General features: G+C 35.1%; 2 protein-coding genes across 9 annotated transcripts in view; one reads left to right on the forward strand and one right to left on the reverse strand.

The window, feature by feature from the left end:
• The window catches only part of NCOA1 (nuclear receptor coactivator 1), a 259,972-nt gene that overhangs the window by 173,661 nt on the left and 66,068 nt on the right, over positions 1–20,243 (reverse strand). The window lies entirely within an intron of this gene.
• Positions 5,194–5,532, forward strand: LOC103015538 (thioredoxin-like). The gene has a single exon (XM_057558340.1). The coding sequence runs from the start codon at positions 5,194–5,196 to the stop codon at positions 5,530–5,532; it is 339 nt and encodes a 112-aa protein (XP_057414323.1).

Here is a 20,243-nt window from a genome sequence, read left to right on the forward strand (position 1 = left end):
ACACTTAAAAATGGTTAAGATGGCAATTTTTATGTTACGTGTTCTTTATAATTAAAAAAATGTAAGTGAATATTTTTATGCCTCTATGCAAAGAATCCTTTTTCACACAAACTAAAAAGTACACATAAGTCATAAAGGAAAAGACTGACTGATCTGACTGGTATAATTTCTATATACCAAAGGACAATATAATCAAAATGAAAGACTAGTAAAAACCTAAGAGAAAATATTTGGCATCATAAAAACAGGAAAAAAAAAAAAAGATGAGTAATCAAAAGACCGAAAGAAATTCTACAAATCAATAAGAAAAACATTCAACAACCAACAGGAAAAGAAACAAAGCATACTGTGAACAGGCAATTCCCATTAGAAAAAATACAAATAACCCTAAAAAATAAAAAATACGAAAAAAAACAACCTTACTAGTAATTAGTGAATTAAATACTAAAGACTAAGAAGACATTTTCCAAAAAATTTGAAAGCTAGATGGTAACAGTTCACAAGTGTATGAAATGATACTCTCAAAAACTTAATGATAAAGGTATAGACTGAAACAACAGTTCTGGAAGACAATCTGGCAATATCTTCCAAATCAAAACTGCGTGTATCGGGACTTCCCTGGCTGTGCAGTGGTTGGGACCTCGCCTTCCAGTGTAGGGGGTGCAGGTTTGATCCCTGGTCTGGGGGGCTAAGATCCTACATGCCTCGTGGCCAAAAAACCAAAACATAAAACAGAAGCAATATTTTAACAAATTCAATGAAGACTTTAAAAATGGTCCACATCAAAAAAAAATCTTTAAAAAAAATTGCATGTATCATCACTATATATATGTGCCTCCTTATAGAAAATGACAACACTTTCTATAAAACAGTCTTAACAAAAAGAAATCAAACCTGAATCACATCAAGCCTCCATACCTAACTAAAAATTTACAGAAAATGCAGAGAACAAAAAACAAGTTAAACAATGCCATGGGATGCAATAAGCAAGAGCTAGAGTATGGAAAAAATCTGCAGGGCAAACCACCCAGTCTCTTCAATCAATATACTGCAAAATTTTAAAAAAAGACAGGGAGGTTGGGAGGGGAGGAAGGAGGGAGGGCGGGGAGAAAGGAGGGAGGGAGGAAGAAAGGAAGCTGGAGACAAGAGAAAGAAAGGGGAATCAGGGAGATGGAGTGAAAGAAAGAGAGAAGGGATGGGAGAAAGGGAGGGAGGGAGAAAGAGGAAAAATAGTTTGAAAGACTTTTTTTTTAAAGGTATATCAACCAATCAGACTGTAAACCTCATCTGGATTCTAATTCAAACAAGCAAAAAAATATGGAAGAAAATGTTTCTGACATTAAAACAGTTTAAAATTTGAACACTGACTGAATATTTAATGATACTAAAGAATTATTGTTAATTTTCAAGTGTGATAATAGTACCACGATTGTGTTTTTCTCTAAAAAAAAAAAAAGACCTTATATTTTCCAGAAATACATGAAATATCTGCAGATCAAATGACATATCTCGATTTGTTTCAAAAATGTGAGAAGGGATAAAGTAAGTGACAGTACAGATAAAACAAGATTGATCACGGGATGATAACTGTTGAAGGCGAGTAGAAGTTCACTCTTCTATTTTGTCTACTTGAAAATTTCCCTATAAAACATTTAAAGTGCATATACCATATGGTTCAGCAATTCCACTTCTTTTTATCTTAAAGGAACTATCATGCAGGTGCATGAGAAAGTACATACAGGACACTCCTGACTCCACTGTATGTAGTTTTAAAAAATTATAAGCAATCTGCAGTAAAAACCCTGAGGGCCCAAATAAAACTGGTACAGCCATCGTACAAAACACAATGCAGAAACTGAAAATAACAACAACAAAACACAGATCTAAACATGCTGGAGAGTGAAAAAATCATACTGCCAAAATATATAAATATACCAGTTACAAGAAATAATCCATACAATACTATATATTTCCTACAAATATGTGTGTATATATGTATACTTACGTATATAAATCAGTGGATATGTGTGGATATATGTATGTAAGTACATAAATATAAATGGACTGAAAATACCTGAAAAGATAGACACCAAATATTAACCACGGAGAGAACAGGAAAGAACCAGGACTGTAGAAATGCTCAAGATGGACTTTAGTTTCACCAATCTTGTTAACATTTCAAAAAGGAGAATTACTTCTGTGGGTAAAACTTATGTTTAAAAAAAGAACATTAATTCACATTTTTGCTGTCTCTTTGCGAATCAATGAATCTTTTTTGACTTTTGTACAAAACCAGAATCAAGATATATCTCCTAGAAAATTAACTATAAAACACACCCTTCTCTAAATCAAGAACTTATAGACAAGAATGTAATCAATCTGGGAAAAAAATATTAGGTTCCACCACACGAAACTGCCAACATTCTAACATGTTTGCCTTCAAAAAATGGCAATTTCATGAGTTTGACATAATAGATTTTCTTATAGCAACACTAGCATTGCAGGAAATGCATTATATTTATATATACTCTACTCCCGAAAATTTATATGAAAACTAAAATGTGTGAAAAGATAAAAGGGGGATACTATTAAGTTTTTCAAAAACATGTATGTCTCTAATTTCACCTGACCAGTTGTCAACAATATAATTACGTTTCCACATTTTCTTAAAAATCTGTTCTCTTACTTCACACACAATATTGGATTAATATTCTTTAATCCAATAAGCACTGACTGAAGCCAAAGATTTGTAATTTTCATCTTGGTCTTAACTAATATTCAATTTATAAGCATACTTATAATTATCATTCTCAGCTGAATTTCTTTAATCTTCTACTCATTTTTATAAAATAAGAACAAGTATAATAATATACCAAGGACTGCATAAGTAATTTTTTTTTAAGATGGTAACACTTTTGAAACCAAAATATTGGATAGACACAACTAGGCAAAATCATGTTAGTTGGTAACTGAGTCTCATTTATTCATAAGAAAAGCAGAGTATAATGTACAAAAATATATGTTGTATTAAAAAAGTCAAAAGGAGTGCTTGTAATTATAATTATTCTTATCATCACAAGATCCTAATACCAAAAATAGACTTCAGGAATTGGGTTTTACCAAAATTTGTGGCAAAGATGCAAGAAATGTCTTATTTTCTATTCTTCCTCTTAGATCTTCAGTCTATCTCTCATCAATGCATTCTCCACACTGAAGATCAAAGAGGTTTCATAAACCTCTCTTTTAAAATGTCTTGATCAGGTCATTCCCCTGCTTAAAATCCATTAAGTCCTACAAGGACTAAATGATGTGGTTATTCTCCATTCTTCAGTCGTACCATTTTTGCTATTTTTGCTATTGTTCTCTGTGTTCCAGGTATGCACTCTTTCTTCTTTCTACTTTAGCTTCCTTTTTTAAAAATTACATTTTGTAAACTATCATACAATAAAAGAAACTTTTTTGCATGTACAGTTCTATGAGTTTTAGCAATACATATAGAGTCATGTAACCACCACCACAACCACAATACAGAAAGTTCCATTACCCCAACAGAAACTTCATCCAGTTGTCACATGAATCAATAATTTATTCCTGGGCTTCCCTGGTGGCGCAGTGGTTAAGAACCCACCTGCCAATGCAGGGGACACGGGTTTGAGCCCTGGGCCAGAAGATCCCACATGCCGTGGAGCAACTAAGCCCATGCGCCACAACTACTGAGCCTGCGCTCTAGAGCCCGTGAGCCACAACTACTGAGCCTGCATGCCACAACTACTGAAGCCCGCACGCCTAGAGCCCGTGCTCCGCAACAAGAGAAGCCACCACAGTGAGAAACCCGCGCACTGCAACGAAGAGGAGCCCCCCTCACCGCAACTAGAGAAAACCTGCGCGCAGCAACTAAGACCCAACGCAGCCAAAAATAAATTAAACAAATAAATTTATTTAAATAATAATAATAATAATTTATTCCTTTTTGTTGCTGAATAGTAATCCACTGTATGGATGTACCATCATTTATCTATTTACCCATCAGAAAAACATCAGGTTGTTTCTAGTTCGGGGTGATTATGAATAGAACTGCTATGAACATTTGTGTAGAGATTTTTATGTAAAATTAAGTTTTTGTCTTCTAGAGTAAGTACCCAGAGGGTGGTTGTTGGGTTATATGGTACTGTCTGTTTAACTCCATAAAAAAGTACCAAACTGTTTTCCAAAGTGTAAAAAAAAAAATCATTAAGGTTAACACCACCACGCCACCAGTGATAATAATGTTGATACTGTACTCCACGATATAATGTAAAGACAGGGGTCCTTCACCTCTTGTAGTATTCTTCCCAAAACACTATAGCCTAAGTGTAATCATCAGAAAAACATCAGACAAACCCAACTGAGGGACATTCTACAAAATACCAGACCAGTACTATTCAAAAGTGTCAGAGCTATCAAAAAGAAGGAAAGACTAACAAATTTCACCCTGTACTACCTTTGCAACTTTTCTGCAAATTCCAAATTTTTTTTTAAAAGAAATGATTTTGATTTTAAAAGAAAATGATTTTTAAAAGAAATGATGATTTTGAACATCTTTTCATGTATTTATTTATCAACCTTATATCCTCTTTGATGGAATGTCTATGTCTTTTGCCCATTTTTTAAACTTAGTTATTTGTTTTTTACTCTTGAGTTTTGAGAGTTCTTTATATATTCTTGACATAAGTCCTTTATTGGATATGTGATAGTCAAATATTTACTCCCACTTTGTAGCTTGTATTTTTATTCTCTTTACAGTGTCTTTCACAGAGCAAAAAGCTTTTAATTTCTACGAAGTCCAATTTATCAATTTTTTTCCTTTAATGGATCATGCTTTTGGTGTCATATCCAAGTATTCCTTGCCTAACCTCAAGTCACAAATATTCTCCCTTACGCCTTCTTCCAAGAACTTTACAGTTTCACAGTTTACATTTAGATCTATGATGCATTTTGAATTAATTGTTATATAAAGGTGTGAAGTATAAATCAAGATTCTTTTTTTGCATATGAATGCAAAGCCAACACCACTTACTAAAAAGGTCACTGTTTCTCTCCTGAATTGCTTTTGCAACGTTGTCAAATATCAACTGGCCAAAGCTCTGTCCAGCCCCTTGGATCCGTTTTCATTGCTTCCACCGTGAGGTCGCTCATCAGACCCCAGGAGCCAAAATGGTGAAGCAGATTGAGAGAAAGTATGCTTTTCAGGAGGCCTTGAACCATGCAGGAGAGAAACTCCTAGTAGTCAACTTCTCAGCCACATGGTGTGGGACTTGCGAAATGATCAAGCCTTTCTTTCATTCTCTCTCTGAAAAGTATTCCAACGTGGTGTTCCTCAAAGTAGATGTGGATGGCTGTCAGGATGTTGCTTCAGAGTGTGAAGTCAAATGCATGGCAACCTTCCAGTTTTTTAAAAAGGAACAGAAAGTGGGTGAATTTTCTGGCGCCAATAAGGAAAACCTTGAAGCCACCATTAATGAATTAATCTCATCATGTTTTCTGAAGACATGACCAGTAAACATCCACTGGCTGTTTAAAACTTGTAATTTTTTTATTTACAGAAAGGAAAGGTCAAGTATAAACACTATATACCTAACTGCCATCTGATAAGTGACAATAAAATATTAACTCTACCCTTTAAAAAAAAAATCAACTGACCATATTTCTGTGGATCCTATTTCTGGACTATCTACTCTGTTCCAATGATCTGTGCATCTATCCCTTTGCTGATACCACACCATTTTTATTTCTGTACTGACATTCTTCTAGTACCTCCAATATGCTCCTGCATTACTTCAAGAACTTCAGATATGCTGGTTCTGTCTCCCTGCACATTCTTCCGCTCTCACCTAGTAACTCCTAACTCATCTTTCAGAATTTTAGCTTAAATGTCACTTTCTCAGGAAAAACTCTACATCATGAAAGTCAAAGAGGTTTCAGGAGAAAGCAGAAAAAAATCAAGATGCATCGGTCCAATAGGGCAGCAGTCCCCAACCTTTTTGGCACCAGGGACTGGTTTTGTGGAAGACAATTTTTCCACGGATGGTGGGGGGGATGGTTCAGGCGGTAATGCGAGTGATGAGGAGCGGCAGATGAAGTTTCCCTCGCTCACCTGCTCCGCCGCTCACCTCCTGCTGTGCAGCCTCGTTTCTAACAGGCTGTGGACTGGTACCGGTCCACAGCCCGGAGGTTGGGGACCCCTGAAATAGGGCATCCAGTTACCAACTCAGCAAGAGTCAGAGACTACCAATGACTCTAAGAAGTTATTAGGATTTCCTAAGCTTTGTCACACCTCTGTGTTTATTTCTGTCATGACCAGCACCCCTTCTCTACCTCTTACTCCTCCTACCTTTCCCGTAAAGCGTAGCTGTAAAATCCTAAAAGCAAAAAAGGGAAAGTGTACTTATCATGCTGGCAAGTAAGGGGGAGCTGCCAATACATCACTCCACTTCTGCCCTGGATAAGTGTTGGAGATAGAAAAGAGTCTCTAAGGAACAGAAGAAAGTGGATGAATTACCTAGGACTTAGGACAAGGAGAAAACTAATCTAGGTTTAACAACAAAAAGGTCCATCCCCCAACAAAAAAGCTAAGACAGTAATGAGGAAGACGCTGATCTTTGTATTAAGTAATTACAATTTAGAGAACTAGTTAGGAAAGGAAGGTTAAGACTTCTTTTAAAGAACCTCTTCCCTTAAAATGCCAAGTAGTTGACAGTAATGATTTCAAAGTACTACAATCAGAAAAAAGAAAAGCAAAGTTAACTAATATTTTCTGAGCATTGTTATATGCCAGGGACTGAGATGGATATTTTATGTATGTGTTCTCATGTAGTCTTTATAACAAATCTGTGAAGTAGATATTATTTCTACTTTATAGAGAAAGAAATTGAGTTTATACAGCTAGATTGGTTCTATTTCCTCTTTGTTCTTATTCTCGTAATTTGTTTTTATAACTATATTCATGAAAAAATAAAGCAATGTACAAAAAAATCTCAACTTAAATGAGAAAAGGCAATTAACAGACACCAGTACTGAGATGACAAACATGTCTGAATTATCTAACGAGGATTTTAAAGCAGCTATCAGTAAAACGAACCAAAATGCAATTATAAACACTACTGAAACAAATGGGAAAACAGAAAGTCACAGCAAAGAAACAGAAGACATAGAGAAGAATCAATGGAAATTTTAGAACTGAAAAATACAATAGCCAAAATTAAATTCAACGGATGGTCTGAATAGCAGAATGTCGATAACAGAAGAAAGACTCAATCTTAAAGAAAGTGAACTTAAACTTAAAGATCAATCAATAGAAATCATCCAGTATGAAAAAGAGAAAAAGAACAGATTGAAAAAAATAATGGAGCCTCAGCAACCTGTGGAACAATTACATAAGATCTAACATTCACATCATCAAAGTCCCAGAGAAGATGAGAAAAAATGTGGGCTGAAAAATTATTTGAAGAAATAACAGATGACAGTTTTTCAAATTTGGTGAAAATCATAAACTAACAAATTCAAGAAGCTGAGCAAACTGCAAACAGGTTAAAACCCAAAGAAATCCAAACATACACACAGTATAATAGTTTCTCAAACTAAACACAAAGAAAAAAATCCTGTAAGCAGCCAGAGAAAAACAATGCATTACCTACAGGGGAATTTCTCATCAGAAAACCATGAAGGCCAGCTGTACCAATACCAAAACAATGCATGAGTACTTCAGTCCCTACTTTATTACAGTTATTCAATAAGTACAAAAAGGTACTTATGGAGGCCAGCTGTACCAATTCCAAAACAATGCATGAGTACTTCATTCCCTAATTTATTACAGTTATTCAATAAGTACAAAAAGGTTATTCACTATTGTTTCAGTTAATTACCCAGGAGGTTGAACTCTTTTCCTTACATTTGTTTACTCTATGTAAACTCTATTTTGACCTAATGGACACGACTTTATCAATGTACTTACTGGAATCTTAGTGTTGTAAATATTTTAAAAATATTCATAGTTATTTTAGATAGGATTTAAGGTCAAATACGTAAATATTTTCCATTTTGTTATTTTTCTTTTTAATTTTGTGCTGGTTTTTTCATATAGATGTACTTAATTTTTTAGTCAATTTTTGAGTCTTCTTACTTTGGGTTACTATTTGCATAGTTTCACTAGTTTTCCAGTTTTTAAAAAGTTAACCATACATTTGCATACAGACAGGTTCAACACTAATTTTTCTAACTGCTACCTGATCACCTCAAAATTAATGAAGTAATTCTACTACTTGATATGACTTTATGCTTGCTATTGTATACTAAATTCCTAAATCATATTTTCTCAATTCTAAAAATGCTTTTCTTAAAATAATATTTTTAGGTTTCTGAAACTAGGAGAAGTATCAGAATTATTGTCCAAAAAATGTACCAGTAGTTAAGCAAAAGAGTAAGTTGTGATGTATGTAACTGCTTGCCCATGTGTAAACCTATGGGAAACACCTTCCCATAGAAGGTATCTGATTATCCAAATATCACCACAGCTGAATTTACTGCACAGATAAACTCACAAGCCTTTGAATTTTAAGTTAAATCTGAAAGCCTAACTGTTGCTTGAAAATGTTTTCAGAAAGCACTGAAATAAAAAGCTATTGTGATGCAAAAATTGTCTGTTGTGAGACAAGCAAGAGCAATTAAAGGCAGTAGAAATTACCCAGTCCCTCAAAATATATCACAGAATTAGCAGAGCTGGGAGACACTGGTGTGACCAATTTACATTTTACAAAGTACTATTACCCAAGGGCTGGATATCTGTCAAAAGTTTCCAGCTGACTCAAAAAAGAAGTTATTTAATTCACAGTTTATAGAAAAACTGAAACCATGAATTTAGCCAACAAAGAAAAGCAGTTAAATTCCAAACATTTCCCATATGACTCAAAACTACACTGACAATCATAATGTATAGAAAAGCAGCAACAGGTGAGGAAAATCAGCATGTCAGTATGAAAAAGGATTAGACTCACTCTTGTATTACGATTCCAAAGAAGATGGTATAGAAACTGTATGGATAAATGCATGCTTCTGTCAGTTAATTTCTAAGGATTTTAAAAATAAATTTAATGTTTCTTCTTTCTTTAAAGGATATTCAATCAATAGTATATATCACAATTAATAGTCTTAGAATTGAGAAAATGCACGTGTGTATATATGTGTGAATATATTTGTCTATGTCTATTCAGTTACTTATTTGCTCATTCATTTCTGGGTAAAGGAAAGCAAGAACAGAGCAGCAGGAACAAAACTAAAGATAATAATGAATAAAGATCAAACCCTTCCAAGATCCTAAAGGTTACTGTGATGCAGAAAAACACATGATGAAATAAATACAACCCAGTGAAAAATGACAACCAGATAGATAACTAACTAGCAAATAACATAGCCAAAAAAAAAAACTGATAAAATTAAAGGTAATAGCAAATTGAAACAGCTGAGAAAAAGTAAGTAAAAATAGCTCTTAATTCAGTTGAAAGTAAGAGTATTAAGAACTTTTTAAAACTATGTAGTACCTAACCAAGATTCAGAATACCATAATTCTTGATCAACCACCCTACCACTGCAATAGGTTCCAGAGAATGAAAGTGAGAAGGGATGTACCAGGCAAAATTGTCTGTTTATTATTATCAAAGGGTTTGGACCATAGGCAACTAGGGACTCCTCTGCCTCAGTTACAGTTAAGCCTAACATCTGAAACACTGAGAACAAGCCAAATGATTTCTTGGCTTCTTTTATTTACGTCCACATCTTAACCCACAGAAAAGAAGGAAAAGATAATTGAGTACTTCTACAAACAGCCATGATGGAGTAACAGGGATCTGATTAATCCTTCTGGTTATGCAATCAAAACTGGATAAAATAAACAACAGCTTTCAGATATTGGACAACAGTCAAAGCAGGAGTGGGATCCCTGAGAAAAGGGGGAAAAATTAGGTGAGACCTACAACTGCCTCACTTTACACCCTTGAAGCAGTTTCCAGGATGCAGGGTAGAGAGGGAGGACTTCAACAGAGCCTGGCAGTCTCAGAGAGTTGAGGAGACAGACTGACAATGTTCAGGGAAGCCAAAGCAGCCAGAATCTGGTTAAAGCGTACCAGAGAGAAGGGACCTGCAGACACAGAGCTCTGGAACTCTGTAGAGGCCTCCCCTCAAGTCTTTGACAGGTCATCTGCGAGAGGAAACTACCTAACACTGGGGAAAGGACCAATGAAAAACAAATAGGTCAAAGAAGTCCCAAAACTCATACAAGGGTAGAGATAATTTGTATTCCCACCAAGTAGAGTGAAAAGACCTCATAATGATAGGAATAGAATAGGATAGTTATACAGGTAGTTGTAGAAGTCCCAGTAAGGGACTACAGATAGAGAGGGAAACCTAGGAAACTTTGGGAGACCACTGTTAAGTTAATGATCGCTCAAGAAAGCTACTGGAATGAAGCAGGCTTGCTTAACTATAAAGCCATAAATAAAAGCACAAGATATGCCCCAGGCCATTAGGTGGAAGAAAAATGTCACCACCCTTCTACTGACTTGAATAACTGCTATGATAATCCTAGTTTGACCTCATAAGGTCAGACACTCTCCTGACTGATACGAAGGAGGAACTAGTGATGTAAGCCCCACGTCTACTAGAAGAAGGCAGTCTTTTCCCCTCCCCCTTTCCTTTGACTATAAAATTGTAGCCCACTTAATCCTCAGGGCAGAGCTCCCTTGCCTGCCCACTTGCATCTCTTACAAGCGTCCTATATTAATAAATCTACTTCTTGCCTATCACTTTGCCTCTCGCTGAATTCCTTCAGTGCTGAGATATAAAGAACCTGAGCCTCAGTAAGTCCAGACACCAGATGAGTGACTCTAATTAAAAGACCGTGGGTTGGAGTCCCAAACAGAGTTTTGGCCAGATTCAAGTCCCGGCCGCATGCATTCAAGTCCCAGTCTGAGTTACACGGTTTTAATAATACATGAAACATTAAGTAAAGTCCTCAAAAAGTAGCAACTCTAAATTAGCTCAAGGAAATAAGGCTGCCTGGGACCCACCCTACCAAAGCTTCCTCAAAACAAAGTGAATCTCAAAAAAACATCAAAGTGATTTCAAAAAATTTAACTGCATGCCAAACTTAGACCAACATTATTTAAAGGAATACAACAAAATCCAACACCCAGCAACATAAAATTCACAATGACATCCAATGAAAACTTACAAGGCATATAAACTAGAAGGAAAATATGACCTACAACCAAGAAACTAACAGATCAATAAAAACAGACACAGAACTACCAGATAGACGGAACTTAGCGGACAAAGATATTAAAAGAGCTACTATAAATATGCTCAACATGCTCAAGAAGGCAGAGAAAGACATGGCGATGTTAAGGTGAGAAGGGCAAGATTTTTTTTAAGCCCAAATGAAACTTCCAGAAATAAAAAACACAAGATTTGAAATGAAAAATACACTGGATGGAATTAATAGCAGATTGGACAATTAATTTGAAAACACAACAATAGAAAATATCCAAAATAAGCACAAAAAGAAAAAACAGAAAGGGAGAAAGGGAGGAAGGAAGGAAGGAAGGAAGGAAGGAGGGAGGGAGGGAGAAAGGAAAAGAAGGGGAATACCAATAATTTGTAGCAATATATCAAACAATCTAATATACATGTAATTGGGGTCTAAAAGCTAGAGGGAAGAAGGTGATAGAAAAAAATATGTAGAGAAATAATAGGCAAACGTTTTTCAAGCCATAAACCCACAGAACAAAGAGGCTCAACAGAATACAGGAAAGATAAACAAAGAAAACCACACTTAGAAATATCATCATAATCAAACTGTTGAAAACCACTGATTAAGAAAAAATGTTAAAAGTTGACAGAGGTAAGGAAAAAGACTCACTATGTACAGAAAAACAAAGACTTCTCATTGGAAACTATGCAAATGAGAAGTCAGTGTAGTGACACTGCTAAGTACTGGAAGAAAAAAGTCAACTTAAAATTCTATATCCAGGGCTTCCCTGGTGGCGTGGTGGATAGCAATCCACCTGCCAATGCAGGGGACACGGGTTCAAGCCCTGGTCCAGGGAGATCCCACATGCCACGGAGCAACTAAGCCCGTGCTCCACAACTGCTGAGCCTGCGCTCTAGAGCCCGAGGGCCACAACTACTGCAGCCCGCACCGCTGGAGCCCCTGCTTCTCAACAAGAGAAGCCACCACAATGAGAAGCCTACGAACCGCAAGGAAGAGTGGCCCCCACTCACTGCAACTAGAGAAAGCCCACGTGTGGCAACAAAGACCCAACTCAGCATAAATAAATAAATAAATAATTCTATATCCAGTTAAAATATATTTCCAAATGACTATGGAAATGTTTTTAGACAAAGGCTGAGAAAAATCCATTATAAGGCATGCATCTTTTTAAAGAAATGTGCTTTAGGCAGAAGGAAAAGAATATCAGATCAAAATTTGGATCTACATGAATATCAGATCAAAATGTGGATCTATACAAAGGAATCAAGAGTACTAGTAACACTAGTAAATATATTAATAGATATAAAAGACATCTTTGGGGCTTCCCTGGTGGCGCAGTGGTTAAGAATCCGCCTGCCAATGCAGGGGACATGGGTTCGAACCCTGGTCCCGGAAGATCCCACATGCCACGGAGCAGCTGGGCCCGTGAGCCGCAATTACTGAGCCTGCGCGTCTGGAGCCTGTGCTCCGCAACAAGAGAGGCCGCGATAGTGAGAGGCCCGCGCACTGCGATGAAGAGTGGCCCCCACTTGCCGCAACTGGAGAGAGCCCTCGCACAGAAACGAAGACCGAACACAGCCATAAATAAATATAAATAAATAAATAAAATTTAAAAAAAAAAAGAGGAAGGATGAAAGGGATAGAGAGGTCTGCAAGTTGATGAGAGTCTAGGGAGCTTTATAAAAAAAAAAAAAAAAGACATCTTTGTCTAAGGTTTTAATTTCTGGGTTTGCTTTTTTTTTTCCTCAATTGTCTTAATTTCAAGAAAAATCTGTGCTTACAGTGGAAACTAAAAAACTAATCCCCTGAAAGAATCTCACTCCCATGAAGTAACCATTGTGAAGCTATTCATAACATTAATTGGGCATATTTCCATCTTCTATAAACTATTTCTCACCAGAGGAATTATATGTTCCTTGAAAGCTAGAAAAGACTCACTGGCAAAATAATCTGGCCCCAGAACCAATTTTTTGAGAAAATTCCTCGAACTTTTCTTCCATGGTTTTCTGGGTTACCCAGATTTTCTTCTTCTTAAAGTAGTTTGGGCATTTAATTCATTTCAGAGAGATTTCAAATAAATTGGCTTATGGTTACTAAATAGAACTCTCTTATAATTCTAAAAATCTCTTTTCTGCTTTTATGTCCTGTTTATTCTTTCTTACTTTGGTTTTCTATCTTTTCCTTGATAAAATCAGTCAGATATTTACTTTGTTTTTTAACCTTAAGAAGTAGCTCTTAGATTTTTTTAGTTCTACAGTTTGTTTTTCAGTTCATCTGTTTCTGCTTTTATCTTATTTATATCCTCCCTTTCTCCCAGGCACTAATTTTGTTGGTTTTATTTGTTGTTTTACTAAAATCTGAGGTTGAGTACATTTCTTTTTCAAAAATCAATTTTCTAAGGTCAATATCAGTCTTTGCCTGAGTCTGTATTTAGTTTGCTATATAATCAGTTATTGTATACTTGATCCCCTGGTTGATTCAATATGATTTAAGAACATTTTCTGTTTGATTTTTCCAAGTGGTTGGAGTAGCGCATTTTAAACTTCTGTTATGGTGAGAGATTGCACGTGTCTAGTTTTAGCTTTTCTGGAGTTTACTGAGGTTTTCCTTCGTGGCTTAACCTAAATTTTTTTTTTTTTAATGTTGCACAGTCAACTGGAAAAGTATACTTAATCCGAAATTTAAATGAAAGCTTTATAAGTAACTAAATAAACCATGTTATAAGCAATACAGGTCTTACACTATACTTAAGGTTTTCAATTTTTACTAGCATGAAATGCATCCATATATGAAGAGTAAGGACAGAAATTCTCAATCTTGCACCTAACCTAATTTTAGTTTACACTGCTAGACCTGTAATAGGCAGAGTGTTTCTTAATAATGTAAGGAATTTCTAATTCTAAGGAATGTCCAAAAATTCTCGAAAATATTAATAGCTATTTAAATTCATTTCCAGGTTCATTTTTAATTGAAGAAGGAAGTTAAAGTGATAAAAATACTTGAAAGTCACTCCATATCAAACGCCATTTCAAAACCAATAAGGCATCCCTCCTTCTGTAAAACAGTAAAATGTGATTTGACTAGCATGTTAGAGCTATGACTCTTCTTGTATGAGACACTATACTCCAACTAATAATTAGTGACTACAGTAACTTTTCAGGAGCCCTATCATATCATAAAATTATACTGAACTAGCAAAATCCCTAAATCCCTGGTTTTCCCAAATCTACACTTTTGCAGCTTGTTTAAACTAGAATTCGCTTTCCTTTTCAATTCTGATTAAAAATCAGTTTCTGAACTCAAGCTTTTGGTTTCACTCCAAGATGAAGAGATGGAGGAATCCTGGCTCTCCTGTGAGTTAATTTCAAAGTACACCTTATTAAGATTCATTTTCCTCCTACAAAAAAAATTTTTTTTGGTGTTTTATTTTGCTATGCAGTTTTTTATTTGCATACGTATATGTGTAATAACAGTTTACACTTCACAGGGTTACTAGGATAGTATCTGAAAATATATATTTAAGTGTCTATCACATTGCCTGCTGCACAGTAAACACTAAATATTAGCTATTATTATTATTATTATTACATTTTTGTTTTCTCCTATCAGCTTTCTTTTCTCTTAAATTCACTGATCCCATACTCTGTAACTGACCACTTTAGCTATGCCTCCTAAGATCATCTTCAGAACAATAAATGGCTCAATGCCTTTACCAACGAACTGATGACAGATGTTAAACTGAGCACCTCTCAACTGTGCTTAATCTTGCATATCACCTTTTGGTTTCCATAGCATCCAGGTGTAGTTTGGAGAGTATTTCATCTTTCCACATCTTTCCACTCAAAGCTTTCATGATCAGATAGAAGAGTGAGTTTCCACCACACACATTTATTTTATTCTTCAAAAAATATGTTTTATTTCTTACCAATAAACTACACCCCATAAAAGCAAAACAGTCAAGTAATTGGTTATTCAATTTCAATAGCTGTGCCATTCAATAATTATATTGAATAATTATATTCTGTTATTTGGAAAATGAAAGAAATTCTTGTGCCTCTACAACCTTCAGTTTCCAAATAGTTTAATATAATTTTCAAAAATACCATTAAAGATATGTTAAAAGGTTGTTTCAGTTTATTGCTATACAAAATAACAAGCACTTGGGATGGAGGGAGGAAGGCAGCGAAGGACAGAAAAATAGCACAACTTTCAACTAGCTACACCGAGTTTTCAGATGGTCACCTTCCACAAACTTCAGGAAAAGGTTATCTGTAATTATGACCCATCTCTATCTCTTGAGGGTGAAACCAAAAATTGTCCTCCTTATTGAAGCCTATATGCCTCCTTTCATGAAGCTTAGCTATCTTACTACATCATAATGTATTTTGCTGCTGGCCAAAGAGAAATGTAAAAATCCCATGGAGTTGGGACAAGTTACATTTTCCCCTAAATTGTTCCTACCTCACTCCCTAGTAGAGAAGTATTATTTTGGCATCCAACTCTCTCGGTAATCTTTCTCAAACTGAGAGACTATTATAAGCAAGTGCCTTACAGAGAACACAGAGATACTCATTAAACGACCACAGCACATTATCATCAGTTTTTCCCCCATGTCCCAGGCCTCGGGCTTCTTAAAGTAACTAAGCCATATTTGCCTCTCCCCATTTAAAAAATTAATTAAAGAAATAAGAACAATTTTTAAACAAAACTGTGAAGTAGCTTTCTCTTAAACCAAAAGGCATATTTACTAGATATATGTTATGTGCTAGACAGTGTGCTAAGTGCTTCCCCTGATTTTATTTCATGGAAACCATGTAAAGTCAAATGAGAAGTAATTGTATGACAGGTGTGGGGGTCAGGCGAAGAAGACCAAAGAGTCACAGAGAAATTCAGCAAATAGGACCAATGGAATCAACAAGTAACTCAAAGTCAAACAGACCAGGAATAGGCTGCTTGCAGATCGGGAGATAAATCTAATTTTGAAAAAAAAAACTAGAAGCTGTTACTATACATTTTATTCTTTCTTTTTTTAATTGAAGTATAATTGATTTACAATGTTGTGTTAGTTTCAGGGTACAGCAAAGTGATTCAGATATATATATATATATATATATATATATATATATATATATATAAATATGTATTCTGAATATAAAATACATATATTTTATATACAATAGTGTGTATCTGTTAATCCCAAACTCCTAATTTATCCCCCACCCCACCTTTCCCCTTTGGTAACCATAAGATTGTTGCCTATTTCTGTTTTGTAAATAAGTTCATTTGTATCGTTTTTTTTTTTAGATTCCACATATAAGTGATATCATATTTGTCTTTGTCTGACTTACTTCACTTAGTGTGATAATCTCTAGATGCATCCCTGTTGCTGAAAATGGCATTATTTCATTCTGTTTTATGGCTGAGTGGTAGTCCAATGTATATACGTACCACACCTTCTTTATCCATTCCTCTCTAGATAGACATGTAGGTTGCTTCCATGTCTTGGCAACTTTAAATAGCGATACACTTTATTCTTTGGCTTCTAGCTTCATACGAAGTCAATTCTTAGTTTCTTGGTGAGTACCTTGTATTTATAAAGGAGTAAATTTGACTGGACTCTGGATTCACTAAATATTAAGACAACTTCCAAAATCAAAATTACAAATGAAAACTGGTATTTAAAAGTTTAAATTCTAGCCAGTACACTAAAACGAGCAAAAGAAATAAAAGGTACAAGGATTAGAGTGGAGGGGTTAAATAAAAAACTTATAAGGAGATATAAAAATCAGAGAAGCACAGACTCTAGGGCTAGAATGCCTGGATTCAAATCCCAGCTCTGCCACATACCAGCTACGCAACGTTGGGCAAGTTAATGTCTATTTCACTGGAGCTCTTCCAAGGACCTAATGGGTTAATACGCATAGGTGCTTAAAATAGAACCTGGTAAACAGTAAGCACTATATAGTAAAACTGTCATTTGTGGACAATATGATTTTGTATATATAAATCCCAAAAGACTCAAGGAATTATTAGAAATAAAAATTCGGCAGGTTGCTAAATACACAGAGTTCAATTGTATTCTTATAAGCCAACAAAGAGAAAATGTAAATTTCTGGACCTTTTTCTTATGGAAATTTTCAAAAAAGCTTAGAGAATAATATCAAGAATTACACCACCACCACCCCACCCTCCAACACCACAAGTGCCTAGCTTAAACAATGATCAACTCATGGCCAATCTTGATTCATCCCCAGCCACAGCCTTCCCTCTATTTCAGATAATAAAGCAGATCCCAGACAAATCCTTGCATCCATCAACATTTCAATATGTATCTCTAAAAGATAATGACTCTTTTTCAATATAACTACATGCTGTTATCTATCACACCTAAAAATTAACAATAATTTCTTAATATAAAATATCCAGTGTTCAAATTTCCCTGATTATTTTATAAATATTTATTTATTAAAATCTGGACCCAAATAAAGTCCAAACATTGCTATTAATTTCAGTTTTCTTCCTTCTTTTCTCTTTTTTTGTTCCTCACAATTTATTTGTTAAAAAAAACCAAGTTGTGTGCCCCAAAGACTTCCCCATAGTCTAGATTCTGCTGACTGCATCTCTATGGTATCATTTCACTTGTTTCCCTGTCTTCTATGTTTTCTGTAAATTGGTAGTTGGAGCTACAGGCTTGATCAGATTTAGTTTCAAATTCAATTTTTTTGGCAACGATACTTCACAGAAAGGATTGTGAACTTTCATTAAGAGAAACCTAATGTCCGACTGTCTCTCCTCCTGTGATGTTAGCAGCCACTGATGATCTTTGCTTACATCCTGGAATTCATTATGAAATGGTAATGTTCTATTTATCACCCCTTAACTGTAAATAGAATACTAGTAACTAGAATACACCTGAGAAAAGACACTTCCTTTCCTCAACTACTGGTCACATTCAGGTATAGTTGGTTTCTTAGCATACTCCAAAGAAAATGAATGAGTTCTTTAAAGTATCATCATGAACTCAGCAGTTTAAACATATTGGATGTGATTGATTATATATTGCAGTTATACTTACTAATGCTCAAACTGTCTCATCTTTGGCCAGACAGAGCCCATTCAATTAAGCACCTTCGTTGTTTTGCCACCCCCTATGATAACTTCCTTGCAAGATGTTCAAGGCCCCAGCTCTGGAACCAGCTTTAGCCATAAGCTGCTTTCCATTTCAACTAGCTCCTTTCTTATTCTTTATTTCTACTAAACTAAAAATGCCTAATTCTTAATTATAAATCAACTGTGTTATATTGAATACGTTCTGGATATTATGATTGAACATGGACCCAGAAATTACAGAAATATTTCCTTCTCAAGTCTACTTTCAGCATTCCATTCAATGTCCAAAAAAGAGCATATCCCACTCAAAACTGGATGTTAAATGCTTCAGTTTGAGAGACTGGAGCAACAAGATTCCTAATATATTCTCTGCCGGCATTTTGGCTCTGGAAAGTATTTCTTCATGTTCTATTTCAAAATTTAGATGTGGTTTTTAAACATGTACGATAAAAATTCACTGGTTTTTTTTCTTTGATAACCCAATAAAATCATCAAGTGTGGGGAAATGGTCAAACTCTTAGATATGAATTATTTTGTATCATAATTCAGACTTTTATAAAATTCTTATACCTCATCCTTAACATTGAAACTCATGATACTGTGAATATGAGGTTATAAGTTCTGACTATTTGAAAAAGTAAATGTAAGTTTATGCCTCCTTGAAATCATAGAAATGGCATTATCAGTGGTAAAGAAACATTCTTCTTATTTTACTAAAAAACAAATTAACAAACATGTAAAGCCCTGTCACCCTACACAGCTAGCATACATCGCTGTGGAAAAGCAGGATCCTATATTTGCTGACCATTTCTTCCCAAAATCCTAAAAAGACACGGTGTTAGCGGCCAAAAACTGCTTACATCCACAATTTTTACTGTTTTTTCCAACATTAAATCACAACCAGAAATCACATTATTAAATGCCAATTTTTCTCTCTGGAAAAAAGCAGGATATAAATTTATATCTTGGTGCAATTTCTTTTATTCACAGACCAAGTGCACCCTCTCCTACAGCTAAAGTTGTTGGGCTTTGATCAGAGGAACCAATGCAACTTTTCCAGACAACAATGGCTTAAAAAAACCAACCAATCACCACCACCACCACCAACAATAAAACAAAATATCAACAAAAAACTCTTCTGTTAGTGTGGATTTCTCAGTGATTAAACAGTAACACATCTTTATGAAGTGCTGGTATGTCCTCAGCACATCAGTGCTTTCATCCAACTGAAAAACAAAAAATTCTGCTAGCATGCACATGACAGTAACTGCTTTTCCAGATGGTATGCTTTTGATAAGGGATTTTTGCCAAAAGCTCATTTTACTTTCTCTCCAAGCATAATATTTGTCGTTAAGTTTGAAACTGGTTTGACAAGCTTCTCAGTAGTAGTGTGAGTTGACCTGTTTTTTGCTAGGAGAAGGATAACTGTGAATGATACTTCAGTAGTGTGGTCTTCTCTATCTTTAGCAATAATGTGCATTAATCTAACACTGAAAAGCATCATTTTATATAATTTTATACACTTTTTTCATTTTTCATCAAAAGTCTAAAAAGTAACTATTAAAGAAAAGGAAACTAAGACAAATATTAATTCAATTCCTCAGGGTAGCATGAAAGTAGAAGAGCCAAAGCTTGTGCTCTTTCCATCACACCACAGAGAAAATCATGGTGGCAAGGGAATACCTATTCCCTCAATATACCTTGTTGAAATGTTTTCAAATGTTTTTGTGAGTCCAAACAAAATATTTTTTTTTTTTGGTAAATATTTATTTATTTATTTATTTATTTATTTATTTATGGCTGTGTTGGGTCTTCGTTTCTGTGCGAGGGCTTT

This window comes from Balaenoptera acutorostrata, chromosome 12 (assembly GCF_949987535.1).
Source record: "Balaenoptera acutorostrata chromosome 12, mBalAcu1.1, whole genome shotgun sequence".
In the NCBI taxonomy this organism is placed as follows: Eukaryota; Metazoa; Chordata; class Mammalia; order Artiodactyla; family Balaenopteridae; genus Balaenoptera; species Balaenoptera acutorostrata.